Source organism: Polypterus senegalus, chromosome 5 (assembly GCF_016835505.1).
Source record: "Polypterus senegalus isolate Bchr_013 chromosome 5, ASM1683550v1, whole genome shotgun sequence".
Taxonomy (NCBI): Eukaryota; Metazoa; Chordata; class Cladistia; order Polypteriformes; family Polypteridae; genus Polypterus; species Polypterus senegalus.
Genome location: NC_053158.1, coordinates 66,082,833 through 66,104,197, shown reverse-complemented (window position 1 = coordinate 66,104,197; position 21,365 = coordinate 66,082,833). Strand labels below are relative to the sequence as shown.

Here is a 21,365-nt window from a genome sequence, read left to right as displayed (position 1 = left end):
CTTATGTTCCTTTGATAAAGAAAATATAATAATGCTTTATTTTTTGGACTGAAGAGAGAATTTATTAAATTCACAGTAAGTATTAAGTGAGAGGCAAGGACCATAGATAAAAGTGAAGTTTTCAAGATTAACCTTCAGTGAACCTACTGGCCTGGCTCTGTGTTAGCTAAACTGCTATACTGCTTAACGTGAAAGTGCACAAAAATGAACTGCAGAGGTGACACCTGTTTTCTTCTGAAGAGTTAGGCACACTTAAATAAAAAAAATAGCTTGAAATGAACAACTGCTGCATGGGCAAATAAAATACAAGGAACAGAGCTGTCAAAAAAAATAAAACAAACTGGCAGAATTTTCACAGTAAAATATACTTTGTCAGATTGCCAAAAAACATCAATCTAAAATGAATTACTCTTTTACCAGAAACTACAGTACTCATTTCAGGATAAAACATTGGCTTTAGCTGTATTTAGTCTTTTAGATTGATTACAGTGGATCACAGCACAGCATGCGTTTCAGTAACAGGATTGGAATCTACCACTGTAGTTTTAAAAATACTTAAAATATGACAATTGAACAATGAAATCTTTTTTGAAATAAATACAATCTTCTTTTGCACTTGATATTTTATGAGAATGTTAACAAAAGATGTATAAGGCAGTGTACTTGGTACAAGAAAATATGTAGTGCAAATAAGCAATAATTAAGTCCTTATGAATCTCATCTTGAGATTAACTGAAATATAAACAAATAACTATGTGTGGCTAACATAACATAAAGGAGACATTATAGGTATTTTGTGTATGGCAGATACCTTCATCAAAGGGGTGTTACTAGTTCATGACAAGTTGAAACTATTCATTGTTATGCAGTATTATTAAACTTCTTTAACTTACGGTATTTTGCTGAAGACAAATAATTACAACTTTTGGTGTAATTAATTTTTTGATGAATGATTGTTTCATGAATTAGAAGTTGACAGAGATTTGATTAATAGAGACTTCCCAAAATTGTGACACCTCAAGCATTTAAACTGGAACGTGCACACTCACACTCTTAATCTAGCACCTGATTGTTTCATGTCATTGTCTAGATGCCTGATGCTTACAAACTTTTTTTTTTGCAGCCAATTCCCATATTTTTTGTACTTCAGAATGCATCTGAGATTGTTTCCTATTTATGCCAGAGAATAACTAAAAAAGAGGTATGATATTTATAGATTTTTTAAATTATTTTAAATTGAGTGTCGATTATTGAGAAAATACTTAAAAAGATATTTTAAGCCTTCCAAATAAATGGAGAGGGGCAGGGAAATTCCTATTTTTGTCAGATTAAACTTGGTATGTACTCATGTTTGTTGTGTTTGATTTGGGCAGAATGATAATTCCAGTTAGACTTAATTTTACATGAGAGTGGCAGAAATGAGCAAAATTTCCTTTAAGAGTGTGAAAAGAGGAAAGTCAGAGATATAGCTAAGGTGTGTTATATAGGCATTCATTAATTGTTTTAACTAAACCCAAATCTGTTAACCTGAATCATAAGTTGAAGTAAAACCAAAAAGAAACAAGGATTGTTTTCTTTATAAGGTTTTTATTGTAAGGTGCTGAAGTACAAGTCTCTTGTTAGTCTACATTAAGTGGTTTAAAAGTTTTCAAACACTTGCTCAATGTCAGGATGGGCTATTTGCAAATGATTAGTTCATTTTGAATGACTCTTTTCAGTAAGTTTTCACAAGCATGAATGAATCGATTCAGTACAGCTTAATGAGAGTGCTAAAGCACATGCGGGATGCTGTCAGTCTCTTTCCTTTAGAAATTTAAAGTGCATGTGCATGTACTGCCCATCTTATTCTTGATTGTTGTTCACTTTACTTATGACTCTTTCTAGTTAAAACTAAATTATTATTGGAGAGTGAGAATTCTATCAATTGATTCTTTTCTCATTCATCATTCAAATACAATGCAGCAACAATACATTATATTATAATGTTTTAATTGTGTATTTTATACGTTTCATTATTGGAATTATTATAAACAAAATATATAAACATATTAAACTAATATGTTTATTTCCATTCATATTTTCAAAAAATTAGTCACACAAAACTGAACCATATAAAATATTATTCTAATTTCTAATAATTACTTGCTTTCAACTTTACTTTAGAACACACTTTTTAGGGCTGATCAAATGTCCCAAGCATTCACTAATTCTTTTTAATTTGATCTGAATTATTACCCGTGAGCCACTCTCATTATCCTCATTCACTTGATTCACAAATGACTCGCACAATTGCTCAATTATTTGTTTTGTGATGTTAATCACTGACTCATTACCTGAGAAAGAGTCACATATTTCATGAATCTGAAACTTAGTTTATTATTTTAATTATTCATTTACACAATGTTGTCGTGCTTTGTGCTTTTAAAGAGGTTACTATATGATATAAATTACCAGCCTGCTAAATATATATGTATATATGCGTATACTGTATATATAGTATAAGTAAATAGATCATTTGTGATTCAGTATGATAACTTTTGTTTATTATTGATAAACAAATTAAGTGAATTGATTCACTTAATCTGGTACTTTGAAAGAACAGAATCAGTAAAGTGAATCACAATGCCCAGCACTAGCTCAAAGCATGTGATCATGTGCCTGTCATCCATGCAGCATCATGGAGACCAGGCACATAAAATGATAGGGTCCATGCAAACAACCATATAGAGTAGGATGCTCAAAGGAAAGAAATACACAAATTAGCAACATGATGACATCACCTTAAGAACAATAAATTTATAGATTCAGTGTGCCAAGCTTGCACATGCGGTGTGCTGACAGATTAATTGTATTGGATAACTCTTCCAGCACTTGACAAAAAAAAAAATGCAGAGATTCAAGAATCTCAATAGGTACCTTTAATTACTGATATCAGTGATAGAGAAAGACCAACGAAGAGGTCATGGACCATTCTAAGACGGTATGCTTTTTTTTTCAGAAATTAATGTTATGATTTCCAATTATGCTGTTAAAATCAGTAAGGTGTTGTACTTGAAGATTAAATATAGAACAGCTCCGAAAAAGAGTGTTTTTTTTATATATATACCTTTCAATGTTGTCAGTCCTTGCTGTTTGGAGGATGCGTTATTTTTTTTCCTTTCATCAACACTGTAGTTTCCAGCATTCTAAAAAGAGAATGCATACTATAATTATGTAATTAAAAGTGAGTTTCTTTGTGCTATGATCACTTTTGTTTTGAGAAGAGCTACTATAACCAAGACTTCTTTCAGAAACACATTAACACATCAACTAATGTATATTATTCTCTGGAATTAAGTCAGAATTTCTCAAAATATACACAAAAGTTGATGTGGTGTTGCAGTCTAGATGTCATACTGCCCATGTTGCAACACATATTATGTTACTTAAATTATTAACTTTTTTTTCTGAATTGTCTAACAGAACATATTTATTTTGCATATTTTCTTTTATAAACAGCGTGCTTCTTGGCTAAAACTACAAAGGTATGTTTATAAAATATATTCCATAATTGTTTTCTTGGACTTTTTGAAAAGGTTTGTAGCAGTTTATATCTTAATTCAACAATATTTGAGGAATTTTATATATATATAGGAATTGACAGGCCACGTTGGGTGAAAATACATTATTGAAAAGTACATTAAAAATGTTCAGTAATTATAAGTGATATGGTAGACATTTCTTAATTTAAATTAATTAAATACACTAGGGGTATTATAAACAACTGAACAGGAACCATGTATAAATGTATAAATAAAACTGCATCATGTTATTTCTTTTTAACTAGACAAGAGTTGAACTACAGAACTTCTAAAAATTGAATACTAGATTTATTCAGATTGTAGTTGAACGAGTTAATAGGATTGACTGAAATGGTCAATAACTTTTAAACTTGAATTAATGAATACTAGAAAAAATTTTCCATGTAATTTTTGTTATCCATCTGTTCATTTCCTGGTTTGAAGGGAGCTGGAACCTAATCCAGCATACACAAGGCAGAAACTAATACTGGATTGGATGCCAGTCCATCAAAGAACAAGTTTGCTTTGCCTATTTATAGTCAACTCAAAACTCATCTTTGGGGTGGGACAAACAAGAATAACCTGAAAACAACAACACAATCTCAAAAAATTGTGCAAACTCTATATAAATAGTGACTGACTGACATTTTATTTATATACAGAATTAATTAATTTAGCACCAACTGGAAATTTAAAGCAAGTTTGTCAAAGAGAACAAGACATAGTATTTCGAAGTTTCAGTTGTTGTACTAAGTAAAAACACTGAAATCAATCTCAAATTCTGTAATTTCAATCATTAAGTCCGCATACAGAGGCTGAGATCAGTTGTAATGAAATGCAAAAATTGTTTGCAGAAGCAGGATATTGAAATTTGTCTTGTTTGCATGCTTAAAATATACATACAGTTTGACATTTTCATACTACTTTGCAGAATCTATTACGAAAATGTGTGTACCCCCGGTAGTCATTGGCTCATAAAAAAAGAAAAAGTGAGCAAATGCTATTTTTTGAATCTAAATATACTTTTTTTGAATTTATTTCTTTACTTTCGTGAAACACTGTCACACTATCTAGAACAGGGAGGACACATGACAAAAATATTTAAGGATCCATTTTTATAATACAAAACACATGACTTACATGAAGTATTTTTACCCCGTCAGAAGGAAAAAGTGGTTGTGCACAAGCTTATCCCCTGCTTTCAATAAAATGAAATGAGTGAGTGAAATTCAAATGTTCACAATATAAGTAGAAAATGTTGAACAGAAGTACAACCAACAAAAACTTTGAAGAATATCCATAATTATATTTTCAAAGGGCAACACACAGATCCAGAGTCCTGGGTTTAAATCTAAAGCCTGATGTTTGTCCTTGTGGATGTTGGCTGTCCTCATTCTGATTGGGTTTCTTTACAGATTCACAGGTTTCTTTCCTGTATCCCTAAAATGTGTGGGTTAGATTAAGTGATGATTCTAAAATTGGCACTAAGGGGCCCTTTTCAGAGGCATTTCCTGCCTGGAACCTAATGCCCTTTTTGCAACCCTGAATAGGTTTAGGTGGGTTATTTTTTCTCAACATGCATATATGTAACTTAATTTATTGACCAAACATATATATGCTGCAAGAAGAATTTTGAGTTAAATATTTTCTTTGTTGTTCTATTAAGCAAATTCTGCCATTTATTGGTCTACAAACTCTACTTCTAACATTTAAATATGCATCTTTTTTAATTTGTAAAAAGTAGCATATGTACCTGGTGTTGCCTAATAAATTTGTTATTGAATACTTGACATTGTAGGATATTTGACAAAAGGCTGAGTTTTTATAAAAAAAAAAAAAAAAAAACACTTTTATTTAAAATCAGATCAATGTGCAGTATTTTTAGCTTGAGAACCCAGGGAAAGAAACATAAATTCTTTACATTTAAAACGGGGGTTAAAACAAGGGATCTCATTTCTCTCGGTTAATTTTAAAAGACTGTCTATGAGCTTTGTTGATGGGCATTGCAAAGGTGAGACACTCTTTGCTGAATTTGATCTGTCACTGATCATTTACTTGAGAGTCACTTGTCTTTTATGCTAATCGTTGAGTGCGGTCTACAAGCTGCCATTGTATTCATGGTTGATTTGAAATACTGAAGTCTGAACATCTGTTTATATTGTGAACAGGCAACATGTCTCATATATTTTCTTTTTTTAACATATGTGGTCATATCAGGATTAGATTTTTCATGTTAATATTCTATCAGAAGAGGTGACATGATAATATAATAAACAACATGGCACATTACATTTTGTAATCTTTTGTATAATTTAAATAAATATAAATGCACATTTTGCATATGGAGGAAGTAAGTGTGCCCCTAGATTTACTGCTAGTTCAAATACCTAAAATTAGAATCCAGTACAAGGATGCATTGCATCAGGTGCAAATGATTAGAACTTTATTAGAGAGGATCTTGGAGGAACCTGTCATGTTTAAGCCTTAGACATTTAGTTTAGTTTGCTGTTTATTGTGGAAGTATGTTTTATCACTATGCCTAGATTGAAAGAGGTCTCGGGACCCTCAGAAAGAAGGTTATACTGCAGATGTCTATAAGTCTGAGAAAGGATTTAGAAAGACCTCCAAATAATTAGCAGTAAACTATTCCATTATCTGGAAGCTCACCTACAAGTGGAGAAAATTTTAAACAACTGCCAGTCCAGGCCCCAGCAAGTTCAGCCTGGGAGCAGAACACCACACGCTGCAAGAAGTATCTAAGAGCCTCAGAATTTCATCATGATACTTACAGGTAACTCTGGCCACTGTTGATGTCAAAGTGCATGAGTCTACCATTAGGAAGAGGCTGTGCAAATTAGATCTGTGCGGGAAGTGAACCAGGTGGAAATCATTGCTGTCCTGAAAGAACATTGGGGCAAGACTTTACCCATGAACATCTAGGAAAAAAAACAGGAATTGTGGAACAATGTACCTTGGACGGATAAAAAAAGATAAGAGATATTTGGCCACAGAACCAGAAAACATTTTGGTGAAAACTAAGGAGAGCATTTCACTATAAGAACCTGACACCAACTGTAAAGCATAGTGGTGGAAATGTTATGGTTTGGGTCTGAATCCACTGTGAATGATGTATTGCTTGAGGTACTTAACAATAAAGTAGAACCATCTGTCAGAAGACTGAAGCTCAATTGAAAGTGGATCTTGCAATACAACAATGACCCTAAACGTGTCAGTAAACCCACCAAAGAATGGCTGAAAAGAAACAATTTGAGGGTTCTGGAATAGCCAAATTGGAGCCTTGATTTGAATCTCTTTGAGATGCTGTTTGATTATAGAGACTGGTAAACAATTTCAGGAAAAGTCTATTTGAAGTTTGTTTCTGCCAAGATGGGCAATACCAGCTGTAATCTAATGAGAGTCTAGGGTGTAGTTTATTTTTCCACATTTTTGATTGAATACAAATGCAAATTTGAATTGTTTTTTAAATGTATTAATTAATTAACCTTGATGTTTTTAAAGATGCTGTTTAAATGAAGATTAATATATCCATGTATTTTAAAAAGAAAAAACATTTCATAAGGTGGGCGGCACGGTGGCGCAGTGGTAGCGCTGCTGCCTCGCAGTTAGGAGACCGAGGTTCGCTTCCCAGGTCCTCCCTGCGTGGAGTTTGCATGTTCTCCCTGTTACTATGTGGGTTTCCTCTGGGCGCTCCGGTTTCAATCCCACAGTCCAAAGACATGCAGGTTAGGTGGATTGGCGATTCTAAATTGGCCCTAGTGTGTGCTTGGTGTGTGGGTGTGTTTGTGTGTGTCCTGCGTTGGGTTGGCACCCTGCCCGGGATTGGTTCCTGCCTTGTGCCCTGTGTTGGCTGGGATTGGCTCCAGCAGACCCCCATGACCCTGTGTTCGGATTCAGCGGGTTGGAAAATGGATGGATGGATGGATTTCATAAGGTGTACTTACCTTTTCACATGACTATATATATTGAGGTCACTTTAACTAAAGACATTGAATTCTTAGATGCATGCACCTTGTGATTATACTTTTTCAGTTTAAATATTAATATTTTTTTATTCATATATTTTTTCTTCTCCTGTAGTAGTCTTTTTACTTACTTTTCTATGATCAGTATTGTATATTATTATTATTAAAAGCTAGCTGTTCTCCACAGCTTCGCCCGTGTAGTAGTGAAACAGGACAAACTTTAAAAATCAATAAAAAAAAAATGTAATTCTGGCCAAGCGGAAGGTAGGTACACTCCAATGTCAAACGTTGGCACTGTATCTAATCTTGTTCAGCTCTGACAGGAGAGTGTCTCCCACATGGGGAGAAAAGCATGTGGCCATGACAACTTGGACAATGAGTAGCTACACTCTAAACCACACATAGCTCTCGTTTCTCTGTCAAAAACGTCAAATGTTACTCCTTAACAATCTATAGATGATAATCTCTTTTGAACAAACATGTATCGTTAGCTAATCGGAGGCAAGGTAAGCTCCAACATGTAGTGAGAGGTAGACTGATTCGAACAGAGGCTGGTGCATGAGTGAGAAAAGCCCTGCCCCTTGGCCCGCAGCCTCTCTCTTGGATTTGCGCAAATAAATCGGTACCTCCCTCAAGTGGACTATAATACTTAGCATGATGAGAGAAGTCACAAAATCAACCAGAATGTTCAGGCAAATTATAGAAAAAAAACCTAATGAATCAAAATCCGTTAAGTAGTTCTCATGTGAAAAGCGGACAGACATACAGACAGACAGACGTACGTTGTATTTCACATAGATATATATAGATATATATATTTATATATAGAGATATTGTAGATATATATATAGAGAGAGAGAGAGAGAGAGAGAGAGAGAGAGAGAGAGAGAGAGAGAGAGAGAGAGAGAGAGAGATGTAAACGTTTAACCACCAAAAAGTACAGGATTACCTGTCTTGATCTTAGGATAATTTGAATGGGAAAAAAAAAAAATCTAAGAAATGTTTGCTGTCAATATTCTGTTACTTTTCTGCCACTGAGGTGAGATTCTTATAGCATGAAAAAAATATATATATACTGTATATCTCTGATCATATAAGAAATTAGTAAATAGCTACATCTAATTTTGAAGGACCAGTATATAAAATGGGAAAAATACCAACCTGCTCTGGATGTTAAGAGAGGATACATGAAGGCTGTTCCTGGAAAGCTGCAATAGAAGAACGAAGTTCAAGTTTTAGAACAAAAATTAAGGGTCAGTGAATTAATGATGAATCTCTACTGTCTTGGCAGTTGAGCAGAAACTCATTTGTTAATATTTTAGTTGGATGATCCACTAGCCTGCAATGTAGTGAACTCAAGAAATAACAGGAAGACTTCCAAAAGTCCATATGAATGTCTGGGAGTTTTCAATAAGAGGCCAGTGCTGATGCAATATTGGTACAGAAAGAAAAAAACATAAAGATCTAGGAGATGAAATATATGGATTGTGAGGAAAGAGCTTTAATAATAAAGGACCATAAAGAGAAGACAGTAGGACAGTTATAAAAGTTGATTAGGAATGTCCCAGTGGCATTTATAGAACAATAATAGAAAAATCAATCAATGGCCAGTCCCATAGACCAAAATAAATGGGGCATAAGATATAGTGTATAAATAATGTGGAATAATGAGTGAAATTTTTTTAAAATTATATTCCAGGATAAAGTAGTGGAGGATAGGAGCTAATTTTGTTAGACTTAATATATATAAAGGCTGCTTCATGCATAATGGCAACTGGCTTTGTATGGAAGATGATAAGGAAAACAAATAAAGATAATGCAAATGAAGAGGAGAAGACAACACAATTCCATATTTTAAGAACTGCCCTTAGGTTGGAGGTAATAGAAGAAAGGAAAAGGTGGGTTAAAAAATTAGAATCTCACTGATTAGAAGGTCCGAAGCTCAGAGATGTAAAAAAAAAAAAAAACCTTCAGGAATGTTAATACCCAAATGATCCCAGGATGGAAAGGAGATGGAGTGTCCACTAAGTCAAAAGGCTCATGAGGACAAAAGGGCTAAGAGACCACAGCTAGGGATTTGAGACTATACTGTCTGTGTTATGAACTGGCATTTTTAAAACGTTTTTTGTGGGATTTTGTGATCGTTATTCCACAATTTGTGGGTCTTTTTGAGAATTTTGCACTGTAGTTTTTAATCTCTCAGGAATTAAACTTTTCTACTAACAGGCTGAATCTCTTGCATTTGGCCATTTTAAATTTATAAAAATACAATAAGTCAAGGTGTTAAAAATAAATTGAGATATGCTTGATTAGAAGAGAAGAGAAGTGAAGCGTTATGGTTTGGCACCTGTTGTCAAGAATTATACAGTTATGCTTTATTTTAGTAGGTCACTTTGCATAGATGAGTTATCACTTTACTGGTGCTTTGTAATTGTTATTAACACCAGAAGAAGCCTTTGTTAAAGTTTTTACTTAAAGCTAAATGAGTAATAGATGCATTTTTGCAGTTCCTAAACAAAAGTGTTACCAATGAAACTATTTGTTTCTGCATTGTATGTTCTGTGAAGCTACAGTAATGTGCGAGTGGAATAAAGATGCAGTTAGCGCATGTTGTGGGTCAAATAGACAGGGAAGACATTCATATTCACTAGTTTACATTAACATTATCTTGTGTCAGTGCTGCACCGTCTAGGGCCTCGGCAACCAAACAAACGTGTATCACCACATTTATTGTGGAGCAAGACTTTTATTCACATTAACATAGCTCCTCATTGGAAAAAAAAGTCAGGTCTGAAGTGTACTTTCTCCTGAATAAATGGCAGCATCCTCATCTTCATCTGCTAAGGAAAAAAAGACATTAACCTGAAAAAGAGTAGCTTGGGGAAGCTGCTGGATGTTATGTTTAGATAAAAAAATAGTGAAATGTTAGACTATGCTCTTAACCTGTTAAAGGGTATGCTTTTTGCTTTATTTTGCAAATATTTTAACAAATTTATGTAACATACTGTGCATCCGGAAAGTATTCATAGCACATCACTTTTTCCACATTTTGTTATGTTACAGTATTGCAAAATGGATTTTATTTTTTCAGAATTCTACACACAATGCCCCATAATGAAAATGTGAAAAAAGTTTACTTGAGGTTTTTGCAAAGGCTGTGAATACTTATGTACATGTGATTTCTCAGTTTTTTTATTTTTAATAAATTTGCAAAAACCTCAAGTAAACTTTTTTCATGTTGTCATTATGGGGTGTTGTGTGTAGAATTCTGAGGGAAAAAATGAATTTAATCCATTTTGGAATAAGGCCGTAACATAACAAAATGTGGAAAAAGTGATGTGCTGTGAAAACTTTCCAGATGCACCGTATATAGTATAGGCGTTTTGAACAAATTTATTTTCATGTTGGTTTAGTTATTGTAGTTTTTGTAACAACCTCCCTCCCCTCCATCCGATGTTAGATAGCGCTGGTGTAAAGTTTCAGATTGAGAAGTTTTGTGCTTTCACCCCTTGTAACCTTATATGTATTGGCTAGACTATACTATGTTTTTCTTTCAGCTAACCAGGTACCTAATTTGAGTAGAAATCTTATAACAAGTGTCCTCTGATTCATGGCTTGTCATCTTTTCTTTTAATCTCCTTAGAAAAACACAGTCCACATCAGACATTCATCAGTCAATAAGCAGCTGATTCCTTTTTCCCAGCATGTCAAAAATGGCTTTAAATTACTTCATCAGAGCAGCAGAGGTGATTGACAGCATATAGGGCAGAAGCCCATTCTTGGGGTTTCTCTATTATTAATAAAATGATAAAGGAACTCTTAGGTTTATCACTCTCATATATGGAAGGCTATTGTTCAAGGATCTGCTTACACTGGATGAACCCTTGCAAACGTTAGTGGGGCTCCTTAATATTAACAGCAATATACCTGCATAATGCCTCATTGGGACTGTGACAGCCAAGTCAGAAGATTTGTTTCTTTTTAAATTTTCTTCCTTTTTTAGTCATTCTAGTGTGTGTTCAGACCATATTGTGTGTGTGTATAAGGAGACGATACGTGATTTTCTCTGAGACACTTTAATGTCCCGTGAGACAAGGCATTGACATAAAATGACAACTGCTGCACAGGCTTTCAAATGATTGACATGCAGCGCGACAAGCAGAACACGTAGCTCGGCGGCAGCAAGACAGCCCCCCCTTCACAATGCGAGTGGCAGAGATGTGAAGTGGCTGGCGTGGAGTGTGCCCCGGGTGGAGTGGGTGATTGAGCGAAGCGAGCAGGCCTAGTGTGTGTGTGTGTGTGTAAATATATATATATATATATATAGAGTGACAAGGCGCTATACCTATGCCTGACCTAGAACAGACTGACACAGAGGCAAGTGTAACATCCAAACAGACTTATTTTAGACAACACACAACTCTCCACCTTGGCACCACCACTCCTCCCAGGCAACCTTGTCCTCTTCCTCCAGATTCTGGCTCCTGAGTGGTGTATGTTGGCCCTTTTTATAACCCACCCGGAAGTGGTCCGGGTGCTTGGTCACCTGTTGCTAAGTGCACTTCCGGGCGGGGCTGTAGAGGTGTCCAGGTTGGCTCAGGGATCCATGCAGCAACTCCTGGCGGCCACCTCAGATCCCCACAGGGTTGTGGAGAACTCCATCTCCCATGGAACCCTGCGGAAAACTAAGGCACCATCGTCAACCAGGGAGGCTGCCACCATGGGTCCTGGGGGAGGTACTGAGGAGCCCATGGCTTCTCCACTGGAACATAAGTAGAAGGGGGGCCACCGCCACAATTTATAATATTTTTAGTTATCTGTGTATGTTTGTATGTATTTATTTAAAGAGATTCTGCTAAAAATCCAAATTTCCATCTAGGGACAAATAGTTATATCCGTCTATCTAGTATATTTGTACTCCCCTAAGTGTACCAAGGGTTATTTTTTTCCAATTAATAAATATTGAATTGTCAGGAGTAAGTGGAGACTATTTTAATGCGTTATCACCTTTACTTCTTCATGCTGACCCCACTTTGATCAGATTTAATTTCTCACACTAATAGTTGATATTCCACTACCCTTACTGAATACTTCATATTTTATCATTTTCTTTTTCTAACCTCTAAATGGATGAAAGCAGGTTATCAATTTTGATCTAAATAAAATGTAGTACTGTATGTTTTACTAATTTATAATGTAGTTGATGTAATAAAACTTTGAAATCAATAAAAATTAATTAAAGAGGAAATAAAAACTTGTCATAGAGGTGGTGAAAAAAATCAGAGATTTTATACTTAACATAAGATCGTCTTAGCTTATGAGATAAAGAATCCTGAAATATCAATTGAAATTTTAGTTTTCAGGAATAAGAACTGTTTTTCTTGACTTACAAAAATGCTGACAATTTCCAGTCTATTGGACCATAATGAAAGATATGAACCTTTTTAGACATGTATAAAGGAAGGGTTTAACACATCTTTTATTGTTTTTGTAGTTTACTACTACTATTGGTTGCAGCTGGCTGCTTACCATTCTGTGACCCACAGGTAAGTGACACACTTTAATGTAATATATTTTAAATTAATTAATTAATTAATTAATTAAATGTGGAAAAAAAAACTTTATTTGTCCCAGCTAAAGAGTAATACATTGTCTCAGGAGGATGCATACTCAACCATTGTAATAGTTCAACATTTGCACATCTGTCTTCCATTGGTTTATTTTAGTGTTCTAACTAAAATAAAGACCAAAATAGATTGTTGTGCATGAAATGACACCAAAGAGGAAACTTGCTCTTTCCAAAAATAACATTGCTTAAAGATTGAAAATCCTCACAGATCCCCCAAGATGATCCAGATGGTGATAATAAGAATGCTTTGTGAACAAATAAGAAAATAATAGAATCATTTGACATTAACAAAAAACATGATGCTCTGTGGAAAAAAACACTACATGCCACCTATTAAGTATTGTGGTTGGCCTTCAATCATGGAGAAAAAAAAAATTATTCTGGAATATGTCAGCAAATTATATAGAAAATGTGAAGGTACAGTACATGTGGACCAAAAGCTTAACAAAATGTAGGAAATGAAGCCCAAAAAATACACTTGTTGGAAAGAAAAAGATTGACATAGAATAAATTTACATTTTGGAAGGCTTCAGTAGTATACATTGTGCAGCAAAAAACAAATTGGACAAAATATTCTGTATGTCCAAACACAGGTCAATTAATTGGTCTAGAAAATATTTGTTTCAAGCAGTTTTTTTCTTAAAGGGCAACCACCATTTTCAAAATTTGTAAATTTTTACATGCTTTCTTGAAAAGGATGGCAAGATAAATGTATTCACAGAAGACAATTTTAATTTGTTACTTTTTAAATAGACAGCCTCCCCTCTTTACCCGGGATGGTACCACATGCCTTAGATAAGTGATCCAATGACACACATGCGTGAAACACTCTTTACCACAATCACTGGGAAATTACTCCATGTATATGTGGTTCTCTGTGTAAAGAAAAGCTTGAAAAAAGTTTAGCATGTCCCCATCTAATTGTTCAGCAAGAACATAGAGATGAAATTTTAAATTAATAAGTAGGATCCACTGTTCTAATCTCCTTCTTTAACTTTCAAACACTTCAACCAATCTCAGGTTACTTAAACTGAAAAGGTTCAGCTCCTTCAATCATTCCTCACAACTTATACCTCTCAGTCACTCCTTTCTAGACTTTCTCTAGCGCTACCATGTCTTTTTAGCATGGAGGCTAAAACTGTACAAAGTACTCTAGGTGAAGCCTTACTTGTGTGTTATATACTGTCACTTAAGCATAACCTCCGTCACATTAGGCTATATAACCTAACATCGTATTAGCATTCTTAATGGCGTGTGGATGTAGGCAGAGAGGAGTCCAATACACATGCTTGATTGTTTTCTTTATAACTGCATTCCGTTATGTTACCCTTGATGCGTATTAAGCTTGCTTGTTCTTTAAGTATATTTAATTTTGTTGCCTCACTCATCACAAAGAAAATTAATTGCCTGGAGTCTCCATCAAACAGCCATTTTTACAGTACCAGTAATGCAGTGGCTAGTAGTGACATAAAAGGTAGGTAAAGCCACTAGAGGTGCATTAAAGTCGGAATCTGACAGACATGTGTTCAGTTTTCTAGGATGATTATTCTTTTCCAAAAAAATGCCATAGAAATGCAGATAATATAGTAAATCAGATGTAAATGTAATTAATGGTGATGTACTGCATACAAATATATAATCTTGTAGGGTTTTGATACTGGAGAACAGTGTGTTTGATTCTGAAATGTTTTGTTTATGAAATATGTGGTCACATCCCTTAAACACTATATTCTCATGTGCTGTCTAAACCATCTGCATGACAGAAAAGTTTGGGCAAAGAGTAGGTAGCCACAGGTTAATATTTTTTAGTACTGTGTGATTAGTATGGGAGTAGATTAAGGAAGATAAAACACCAAAGGGATTTGAGTCGAGCTTTAATGAGAGGAAATAGGAAAGGCAAGAGAAAATTTGTACACAGGGGAAATGAAAATTCAAACCAAGTTTAAGCCTCCTGCCCTCATGTCTTGTATTGGTCCTCACCAACAGAAAGAATTAAATTACTCAGTATTCAGTAGAGGGTATTCTGCAGTTGAATATGACCATTGAATATGTTCTTCCCCCTGCATGATAGTTTTGCTGTTGATCTTTTGGATTCATTAAAAACGACTTGACTTTAAATTAAACTACCAGTACAATAATTTTACTTTTCAACATCCATTTGAGAACATTTATGTACTTGTTATAATGTTTGTTAAGTCTTTATTTACCACAAGGGTAAAACATCTTGTTTTGCTTATGTTATGATTCTTCTGTAGCAGAACGGATATCTTCATCATTGTCATAGTGTGTCCCGTGGAGGTATCCCTACAGATTGGAGAATGGTGTGTAGTGACACTGGGTCAGGTCTGGAGAACAGGATAGGTGTGGCATCTTTTTGAAGCCACGGTTTCACAGAAGGGCCTTTGCAACCCATGGTGTTATCAGTGGTGACATTCTAGTGAAGTAGAATGGACATCGTTGACTGCTTTCCTTATTGCATTTCCTGATTGACATCCTCAGATGCCAGTAAAAATCAGCATAACATTGTGTGGTTTATGAGGCGTGTAATCAGTGTGGACTACACCTTCAACCTCATAAAATATTGTGCACATCAATTTACTAGTACTGTCTTATGCCCTGAACTTCTTTGATGTTTTAATTGTTATCTGGATTCAATATGTATCAAGGTTTCAACCCCAGTTATAAATTGCATCTTAAATTTCTCCTAGTCTGACTTCATTAACTTGAGATTCTCCTTGAAATACTTGGAGCACTGGATGTGGTAATGCTTAATTTCAGAAGTCAATATTCTCCACACCAAATCTGCACAAAGATATGTTTAAATGTTTTTGTTGAATAGATTCAGCAGGGCTATAACTAATCCCAAATGTGCCTGCTATGTCACGGACTGTCATGGCAACATTTTCATCAAAGGCAGGCCTGACCTTCGTTTATCTTGTAGAGATGTCCTGTCGTGAAGGAATTATGTAGCCATTCTGTTGACTGTGAGGTAGAAGAGAACTGGTCCTGGGCTAAGCACGATAGTCTCCAATACCTGATTTTTCACAAAGAGCAGTTTCAGATAGTAGTTTTAGTCTATTACGTGTGCACACTCTGGCATATTTCTTGTAATTTGAAAATATTCTAAGTTTTATTTGTACTGTAATAACCTGTCTGCCCAAATACAATAAATGTGAAATTAAAGTGTCCCCTGCTAAATTTGTTCTGCTGCTGATCCTGTTTGTTTATGTTTTTATTTTAACGTGCTTGCTGTTTTTAATATGATATCACTGTCTTTAAATGTTACTATGGAATTAATGCATAGAAACTTTTTTTTTTGGTTTCAGTATGTGAAATTATGCTAGTTATGCAAAATACTAATTAAATAGTAAAGTGTTATTTATTTTATTTTATTTACATCACAATGTAAAGATTATATTAATTTGATATCTTTTCAGAAATGGTTGTCTGAATATGATGTATAACAATAGGCATATTAGTCAACATAAAATATACTGTACCACTCTTTGTAGAGGAGTGATTTTGATTTGGTTTTCCAATTACGTAATACAGTGTCGTCCATTGGAGGGCGCAAGAGACCTTTCAAGTTTATTTTCAGTACTGTATGTGTTTTGCTTTACAGTTTGATCCAGATGGGTATTTGTGGTCTTCCGTCCATGTTTCTTCAGTAGGTAAGTTATAAATCATGTGTGCTTTTCTTTTTTGAGCTGCATTACATTTATTCTAGGCTTATTTTTACTGCAGTAAAATCAAACAGTGATATTTTTTTTCAAAGCACTTACTAACACAAGTACTATTTGTGTCCTGGCAGTGCCTTGCTATTGGGTTTTTTGCTGTTTGTTAAATTATTATTAATTTTCATTCTTTTTATTAAAACACATTCATTAGACACTATTACTGGTGATGATAAAATGATATCAAAATTTAGATAAGAGAACAGTTTTTAACATTAATAAATATTGCTGATCTTGGTAGTGTTTTACCAAGTGCTGTTATAAATCAAGCCAGCACCTCATAGAGAACTGAACCTACAGTAAGGTTGTGAATGATTTCTAAAAAAAAATTGTAAGGATTCCTTCAAAAACAAAATTGGTTATAGACTTAAGGCAAGGTTATTCTGACTTTGTTTTTGGTTAATAATTTGATCTCAGTCGCATGCTCATTTGACCTCCTGGTTTTGACCAACACTACTATTTAAATTACAATTTCCTGGTGCTGATCCTTGTTCCCTGCTCTTGTGGCCTGCCAATTATTTTTTGTTCTCTGCCAGAACAGTAATAATTAAAGGATGTATTTTAGTTATGTTTTTTTGCATATGCATTTACAGAAAAATATAAGTAGGACTGGCGTAGAAATGCCGCTTTTTTTTAATTTCACAGGTGCATACAGAGTGTTTCAGAAGCTACAGAAGTCTTCAACCTTAAGGTAGGTACTTACAGTACAATATGTTAAATGGTATATACCGTACATTATAAAGTAGGATGTCTTGTGTGAAGTCTTTCACAATCCAGCCCAGGCTGGGCATGATATTTATAAATACAGTATATATGTGTCTAAACAGAAGTACACATTGAAACAGTACAGAAAATAAAATGGTACTTTGACAAAGGTTGACATTTTAATGTTGCATATTGAGACAAGTAGTGCCAAAACGTGCCTCTCCATTACTTCCATTAATTCTACTCTTGTTCTAGTTAAATGATTAAGGAAGAGTGATGATTATATTGGAGCGATATCAAATCAAGTATGAGTTCTGTAAATTTGTGTTTGTTTATTTCTCACATAACTTCTTGTTTTTTTTGATTGACATTTTAATAAGAAAAGCTGAATAGAGATATCATTTGGAAAAATGGCTTTTTCTTGTTGTTCACTCTTTAATAATTTAAGAAAATAATTCAGTAAATATAATTTTTAGTGAAACAAGAACATTAAAGTTTTAAAATGCTCATTTTTATTTAGTTAAAAACTATATTATCTGACTTGGACATGTGAAATTTCCTCAATTCAGCTTAGGGTCATGATGAAAAAACTGAACATAACATATTTCACGACATTTTGTATTCTGCAATGGATAAAAGAAAAATATATTAATTTAAATGGCAAAAAAAAATGAGAGCTACTGTCCTAATGTCTGTTTGATAATGGTTGTCACTATTTAGAAGGGCTTAGTAGTTTAAAGTTAAAACTGATGTTTTTAATTCATATATTAATCTGCAAATCAAATCATACAATAGAGGGAAACACACTGAAGATGTTAATAAACTATATATTGTATATGTTTCTGCAGATATTCAGGTGTGATTGATAGATACTGTAGATAGATAGACAGATAGCAGTATAATGTTTGTATATTTATCTTTGCCAGAAACCTCGTGATTTTTTGCTTGTGAACCTGCATATTATATTTATTTATTTCAAATGTACAGTCAAAGCTAGAAGTGGGAGTGTGTTTTTTACTTCAAATTCCAGCCCACTAACTACTTTTGTGGAGTTCATATTTTGTCCCAGTGTCCATGTGGCTATTCTCTAAGTATTCATGTTTTCTCCATCATGTCAAAGATGTGCAGGTGAGATGGTTTGGCAGTTCTCAGTTTGAGTGAGTGAGAGTGCCTAACAATGGACCGAAGCCCAGATTTAGTTTCTGTCTCACCCTGCGGTCCCCAGTTGTATTAAGGAGTTTGAGGAAAAATTAATGAATGTAGGGTATGTATTTTATATGTGGGTAGTCTATGATGGACTTGGCAGTGCATGAGCATTTAACATATGTGTATATATATTGTAAATATAATCTATACTATATGATGAACTGACCCTGTCCAGGTGTTTCCTCCTGCGTTGCACCTTATCCTTGCTGGGGTAGGCTCCAGCCCCTTGTGACCCTATACAGGACCAGGATTAAGCAGGCTTAGACAATGGAATCTCAAATTTGTGTACCTTGCATTACAGACTGTCTGTTTAAATTGTTCATGATGAGCTAAAATTTATTGTACAGTACCTGTAGTAGTGTAGCATGTATTTTAAAGGTGGCATTAATTAAACGTTTAAAAGTTACATTTTTTGCCAGTGTGGTTATAGCATTTTACAACCATAACAGCACATTGATAAACTGTTTATTATCTTTAGGATTTACTGGATGAATTGTATTTAACTTAAATAAGCAAAACATTTTATGTGTTTCAATAGCTATTGATTCTGTGATTGTGGTATCAGTCTATTCTGAATCAGATAAAGGGCATATGTTCTTTATGTTTGTATTCTTACAGCTCACAGTGTATGGGTTCAAATCCTACCAAGGGACTACCTGTGTGACTTTAGACCATCCCCTATTCTTATGGGATGTCCTCTAGACACTTTTGCTTTCCTTCTCTTTCCCAAAGATTTCCATGTTAGGTTAATTGACAACTGTAAATGAACCCATTTGAGAGTGAGTTTGAGTGATTGTGCTCTGTGATGGACTTACACCCAATGCAGGTTTGGTTACCATCTTGTGTCCAGTGCTGCATGTAATAAGCAGAAAAATGTGCAACATGAAAATGTAATTTGAAAAGCACACACCAAGAAATGAAGGTAACGAAATGGGTACTAGTTGTATAAGCCGGCAGGGGTCAAAAGCAGAAAGTCAGAAGATTAATTGTCAAAGTTTAGTTTGCATGGCTAAATTTTGGAGGATGTAAAACAAAGCACAAAGTCTTGTCCACCTGAAATATTAATTTTCCTGTATAACAACACAAAGATTTGTATTTGTGAATTATCCATAAACTTGGACAAAGAAGTTACAGCACCTGTATATTTTATACTATCTGGTCAATGATCTCACTGTACTCAACGTGCTGTTGCAAAATGGTAGCAATATGACACTGTTACCAATAATAATATAGCTGCCGCTGCTAAAACTCACCAAATAATGGTGTGCAAGACCAAACACCACAAACAAAATGTCACCACAGTTGTATTAAGTTATTCAAAATGAATACAATTGCAGACATTAAATACAAAATTGAATTCTACCTGTTCTAAAGCCCTAAAATCACATCTCTTTCATAATGGATTTATGTTTGTTTTTAGAACATAACAGTGCAGCACAATTTAAAATTATGATATGTGTTTGGGCATACTGTATGCATGTTTGTATATATATATATATATATATATATATATATAGTATATGTTGTCACAGATGTCCGGGGACACTGCCCGCCACGACGCCTGGATAGTCCCCGACTTGGACATTGTTACTCCTCGGCCACAAGAGGGCAGCTGCCCGGGGCTATTTGGGGGCCACAGGGACGGAGCTGGGACGCTCTTTATGAGAGGACGTGGCCACCGCCAGGGGGCGCCCGGACAGTCAGAGAAGCCTGGATGGCAGCACTTCCGCCACACCAGGAAGTGCTGCCGGAAGTAATTCCGAGGACACCCGGAGGGCTTCCAGGTGCTTTCCTGACACTTCCGCCACACCAGGAAGTGACATCAAGGGGAGCACCTGGGGCTCATCCGGGTCATAATAAAAGGGGCCGCCTCCTTCCAGTGGATGAGCAAGAGTTGGGAGGAAGGAGACGAAGCTTGTGAGGAGGAGGAAGGAGGTCAAAGAGAAAGAGAGAAAGAAAGAGAAAAAGAAGAAGAAGAGAAAGAGGAAGAAACGAAGAGAGTTGGCGAGAGAAGGCATTCTGGTGCTCAAAATAAAAATAAAGGAGTGTGTTTTGGACATCCTGGTGTCGGTCTGTCTGTGTTTGGGGGTGCGTTTTCCACAATGGCGCCCAACGTGGGGCCTACCTCCTGCTAAAAGGGGGGAACCCGGTTTTCATAAATATTTTGTGGAAACAACCCCGCACAGCAGACGAAGGCGCACTTCCATCGTGGCACGCAAGCCGCGCAACGCCTCTGGAACGCCGCCTTGTTCCACGCCAGACGGACATCTATATTATGGGGAAGAAGAAGGGCAAACGCGCCTGAATATAGCCTAACCGGCGTGCGTTAAGGATGCACGGGCAGCGGAGGAGGCCGCCAGCGACAGCGTATTCAAGAAGACGGATTCGGGAGGTAAGTCTCGCATCTGAGGGTGATACGCTTGGCGGGACTTACCCTGCGTCCCCTAGTCTGGTTTTTAGTAGAGGACTGCCCGAATCCGCGTCTGTGGCCGAAGCACGCCGACCCGTGGAGTGACAACGAGACGGCGACGGGAGACGAAGAGGAACC

The 21,365-nt window shown here is 35.4% G+C and overlaps 1 protein-coding gene across 2 annotated transcripts in view; it reads left to right on the top strand.

Moving 5' to 3' along the window:
- The window catches only part of LOC120530326 (transmembrane protein 241), a 108,050-nt gene that overhangs the window by 16,592 nt on the left and 70,093 nt on the right, over positions 1-21,365 (top strand). For both annotated transcript variants that reach the window (XM_039754734.1, XM_039754732.1), the window contains exons 5-9: positions 1,124-1,201; positions 3,499-3,524; positions 13,038-13,089; positions 16,795-16,843; positions 17,552-17,597. In XM_039754734.1, coding sequence (XP_039610668.1) covers positions 1,124-1,201; positions 3,499-3,524; positions 13,038-13,089; positions 16,795-16,843; positions 17,552-17,597 — 251 coding nt within the window. The remainder of the gene's footprint in view (positions 1-1,123; positions 1,202-3,498; positions 3,525-13,037; positions 13,090-16,794; positions 16,844-17,551; positions 17,598-21,365) is intronic.